General features: G+C 33.3%; 1 protein-coding gene across 1 annotated transcript; it reads right to left on the reverse strand.

Moving 5' to 3' along the window:
* Positions 1 to 473: 473 nt before the first annotated feature.
* LOC149226813 (CASP-like protein 4B3) lies at positions 474 to 2922 on the reverse strand. The gene is made up of 3 exons (XM_089375369.1): positions 2435 to 2922; positions 1613 to 1739; positions 474 to 966 (listed from the first exon to the last, which is right to left on the reverse strand). The coding sequence occupies exons 1-3, from the start codon at positions 2824 to 2826 to the stop codon at positions 760 to 762; spliced, it is 726 nt and encodes a 241-aa protein (XP_089231495.1). The 5' UTR covers positions 2827 to 2922; the 3' UTR covers positions 474 to 759.
* Positions 2923 to 5594: the final 2672 nt, after the last annotated feature.

Raw genomic sequence — 5594 nt, forward strand, 5'->3', positions numbered from 1 at the left:
AAAACTGGCATGTTTCCAAAGGAGGAATGATGGTTTATATGGAAAACTTTGATATTTTAAGGGTGCAGAATTTTTTTAGAATAATAAAGATAAAAAATTATTGTTATTTTTATTTTAATTATAAATTTTGAAAATTTATTATACAATAGTAAAATCTTATTTAAATTTCAAAAATATTCAAAAAATTACCATTGTAAAAATTTTGATCAATAAAAGAAACACCTGTCCAAAAAACTAATAAAAAAAATCCATTTTCTGATAACAAAATAAGACTTTTTGATAAGTTTACATTGTTAGGGGAAAATTATTTGGAAGTAAAAAAACCAAACTATATTTGATTTTATTGACTAAGAATTCATCGATCAGGAGCTAATCACTCTTACACAATCAAAGTTTTTTGTTTTTTGTTTTTTTGTTTTAAGAAAGAAAAAGCAGTATTGTATTATATTGAGAAAATATAACAGAGCAGATTATTACATAATTCATATGTGGAAATGGTTCGAGAAAGAGGGACCTCGAAGAAGGATGCAGATAATACATGTATACAGATACATGAAGAAAGCTGTACCCTGTAGATGAACAGATGCAAAGCAGATACAAAGCAGATACAAGGCATATACATAATCAGAGACATGGAGATGAGCAAATACATGAGCAAAACAAAACAAATACATGAAGGAGAGGGCCCTTATACCAATACGATGAGAAGCCAAAAAGCAATGAAAAACTGGAACAGTGGATCAAAAGCCTAGGAGAGAGTTATAATGAGAAGCTGGTCCTTTTCCAGAGGCTATAACCCGAAAGCACAGAGGATACACCAACAAACAACCAGGTGAGGAAGGCCATGCTCACAGAGGCCGCCGCCATTTGCGTGTAGATATTACTGGCTCCACCATTCTGATTGTTCAGTACGTAGGTGCGTACCGCCGCCGCAGATGCACAAGACATCAATAAATACGCCAATATCTACAACCACAAATTAAGGCAATGATAATTAATATGACTTCAAATTAATTTGGCCTATTTTAACTAGGATGTTTTTTCTCTGGAAATTATGGAAATTTTTTTTATATTTTAAGAAAATTTGACAAAGATTTTTATAAATCTAAGTTATAGTTGTTAAACTTCAAAATTTTAGATGTCTTAGAGGTTTTAGATGATTAATCCATTTCCACTATAAAAATAAGATTAAAATACTATCTCTACAGGATTTTTTGAAATTTTTTACCCAAATTCCAACCACTTTTGACAATCCAACCAATTTTTTTGTCTCCCTATTTACAATACAACTAAATCATGTAGTAATTGCATTGAAAAAGGGGGAATGAGTAACTAAACATAGGAGTTGTCTATAATGCGACTTTTTGAAGATTCCGGCGAAGAAATTGAGGTCAAATCTTGATTTCTTGCAGTTAAAATGGTTTTTTAACTGCATATTTGGATTCAGCACCCTGAAAAACCCCTGGGACGCTTTCATTGTGCAGAAACTAGCTATCAAACTTGCGATTCCAATAATTCTTGCTGGATTTCGACCAGAAAAATCCGCTGGAAAAACTTTCAAAAAATAGCGTTATAGACAACTCCCTAAACATATAGTTCTATAAAATCTGACCTGATCGCAGAAGAAATCCACGTAATAGAAGACAGTGTAAATCCTTTCGGTTATGAGCTCATAAATGGCCTTGGCAAGCTGAAGCGCCAGGTAAACGGAAGCTATGAGAGCTATGGAGAAGCAATAACTGTCCAACATGCTTAACAAAATTAATCTCTATTTTGTACCGTATTTATAGACTCGTTAAAAATTCTGCAACATTAAATGGGTAAAAAAATTGAAATATAAATATCTAAATTATGTGTAAAATTACAGTTTTAAAGTTGTTGTTTATTTTATATTTTTCTTGTGATAACTTATATATATACATATAAAGTTATTAAATTGGCGTATGAGATTTTCTTGTTTGTGGGATAAGGGATTAAATCTGTCAAGGCAAACATGCATAATCTTTCTCTCTCTGGTTTTGAACCGGCGACTCCGTAAAAGGAAGCACATGCTCTTAACTATTAAGCCCACTCAAACTATATATATATATGTGGTTTAGCATATTAAGATTCAAAAATATTAAGAAATATCATTAATAAGAAAATTCAAAAATTACCTATGACAAATGTTATCCAATATGAAACAAATAATAAGAGCTATGGAGAAGCAATAACTGTCCAACATGCTTAACAATTATTTTGGAGATATTATATGAAAATTAAATCCCTACCATCTACTTATATATAAATGGGGAATTGAACCAATAATTTCACATCAAAAATTATATTACAAAACATGGGATTACCAGCTATCTAAAACTCTTAAATAAATATATATATATATATATATATATTAAACACGGTAATTGAATTTAAACTAAAAACAGCAACATACCTATATTCTCCAAAATCGGTGAAACTCCAGAGGAGATTCACGATTAAGATGCCGACCGTTGTGTCCAAGTAGTGGTTATTGGAAGCCATGATAACGAATGAGAGGAAGGAGAAGAGAAGTGCAACAGATCTCAGCGCAATATTTGCTGTTCCCATCATGAGCTTGTCTCGACGCCTCCCTACAATGGAAGTCGGCGCCGATCCTGCAATATTTGCAGACGCTTTAAGTGGTTGAGGTGAGGCTGAGTATGATTGTGGCGTCGCCTGCGGATCATATTGACCGCCTTCGGGCTCTGTAAACCCCGAATTCGCATGGTCCCCTACTTGGATGCCCACTTCATGTGGACCTGCTCCTGCTTCTTGTACAGGCGCCGAAGGTGGTGTTGGGCTCATCGCTCTTATCGATCACTATTTCCTCAAAGCTTCACCTTATTCTTCCTCACACTGATGCACATGATGAAAACACCGAACGATATATTGGTGTTTCAGTTGAAGGGAAGCCTGCTGGGAACGCGCTGGCCTTGCCCTTCACTTAAGGCACGTATAAAGTCAACTACAGGAAAAAAAATTAGGCAGCCCGAGGAACAATTCAAGATTATATATATATTTTTTTAAATGGGAAGGGTTAGTTTTTTAAAGCATTATGGTTTTTTTTTTTTTTTTTTTACATATATATATATAAAAAACGATACAAAACGATACATAAAATATATATATATATTTTTTGACACATAATATATATATATATATATATATATAAGCAGTAATAATAATTGAATATCTAATTCCTCTCAGTAGGAGCCAGAGCGTCGTGAACCTTTTTTGTTTCCCCACTGGCTAAAACATTTTATTTTGTCCCAGCGGTGGTATGTTAAATATTAGGGATTTTATTATTTTTCAATTGTTAATTCGCAATTTTGATGGTTTGGATTGAAATTATATATATATATATATATATATAAATTAATTTTTCATTATATAAAGTTTTAATGATTGAAATTAGTTATGTTTGGAGATATAATTATTAGGTGGATCATAAAAATAAAAATAAAAATATTATATATTTATAGTAGTATATAGAAATTAAAATTAAAGGTTAAGATTTATTTTTAATATAGTTAGGTTTTTTTAATTAAAATTGATTGATCAAACCCCAAGGGTTAGTTCAATTGGTCAAGCCCCTGTTGTTAAGTACCTCCCTGATTGGGAGGTCACACGGTCAATTCTCCTCTACGCCTTTTGGGTTAGGTCTTACTAGTATCGGGGGGAGGTCACACGGTCAATTCTCCTCTACGCCCTTTGGGTTAGGTCCTGCTAGTTTGGCTGACAGGCTTTAAAAGATTCCCTTCCCTTCAGGGTTAATCTGCCCAGGTTAGGCCCTGCTACTAGTATTCGGGGGCGGGGGGGTCACACGGTCAATTCTCCTCTACGCCCTTTGGGTTAGGTCCTGCTAGTTTGGCCGACAGGCTTTAAAAGATTCCCTTCCCTTCAGGGGTCAATTCTCCTCTACGCCCTTTGGGTTAGGTCCTGCTAGTTTGGCCGACAGGCTTTAAAAGATTCCCTTCCCTTCAGGGTTAATCTGCCCAAGTTAGGCCTTGCTACTAGTATCAGGGGGAGGTCACATGGTCAATTCTCCTCTACGCCCTTTGGGTTAGGTCCTGCTAGTATGGCCGACAGGCTTTAAAAGATTCCCTTCCCTTCAGGGTTAATCTGCCCGGGTTAGGCCCTGCTAGTTTGACCGACAGGCTTTAAAAGATTCCCTTTGGGGTAGTTTAACCGACAAGGTTTAAAAGATTCCCTTTGGGGTTGATCTGCCCAAACATGCTTTAAAAGATTCCTTCGAAGTTGATCTGCCCAAACATGCTTTAAAAGATTCCCTTCGGGGTTATTGATTTGCCCAAACATGCTTTAAAAGATTCCCTTTGGGGTAGTTTGACCGACAGGGTTTAAAAGATTCCCTTTGGGGTTGATCTGCCCAAACATGCTTTAAAAGATTCCTTCGAAGTTGATCTGCCCAAACATGCTTTAAAAGATTCCCTTCGGGGTTGTTGATTTGCCCAAACATGCTTTAAAAGATTCCCTTCGGGGTTGTTGATTTGCCCAAACATGCTTTAAAACATTCCCTTCAGGGTTGACTGCCCAGATTTTCTTAAAAAAATTTCCTTCGGGGTTGATCTGCCTAGATTTTCCGTGGATGTAATGACCACCCTTGAACCACCTCTAAAAAAATTAATTGATCAAAAAATAATATTTTTTGGGCATATATTAACAGGGCATATATATTAATAAGAGATAATATTGGCCCAAAATATTGTAAGAAATCTTGTTTACACATTGAAAATCTCCATAACAAAATAGGTATAAATCTTCATGACTAAGAATATTTTAAATAAAATTATTATAATCTAGTTAGTTTTTATGATTTTTTGTTTCGTTCAGTTTCTCCTCAAATGTCTCTATGTCAAATAAGTTTCAAGTAAATGTGATCGGTTCAAAACCACATTCCAATACGCTCCACATGGTCAAACCCTTGAATGATTAGTTTATATACTTTACTCATGGATTAGTTGTTTGCTCACTAGCAAAGTTCAACTCCCGCTAAAAAAACCAGTATTAAATATTTTATCAACCACTAAAATTTATCATCTATTTAATTTATATAATTAAACTAATATAAATAAATATTTAAAAAAAAAATGTAAATATTATTAAACTATATATTGAAAATTATATATTATCAAAATAAAAAATAAAAAATTGCATTGCAAGGTGGTTAAGACTTTTCAAAGATCTATTACTTAATATGAAAGAGGTTTTTCACTTAACCTATCAAAAACCCATGTAGGATCTTCACTCCTCGAGAGGAATTAAAATGTACCGAAATATATTAACTATCAACGTAATTTCATTTTAATAAATTATTATGCATTACAAACCTTTCCTTATACCTACAAAATAATACATAATACAAAATAATAAATAATACATTTGTGGGGATAAATTAATTAATTAATAAATGCAGACCTTTTCTTAAATACATATGCCATATTAAAAAAAACCTATTCCATTGGTTATAATATAAATTAATTAATTAATTTATAAATGCAGACCTTTTCTTAAATACATATGCCATATTAAAAAAAACCTATTCCATTGGTATT

Source organism: Pinus tabuliformis, chromosome J (assembly GCF_031772625.1).
Source record: "Pinus tabuliformis cultivar Carrire ecotype Pingquan chromosome J, CPIR1, whole genome shotgun sequence".
In the NCBI taxonomy this organism is placed as follows: domain Eukaryota; kingdom Viridiplantae; phylum Streptophyta; class Pinopsida; order Pinales; family Pinaceae; genus Pinus; species Pinus tabuliformis.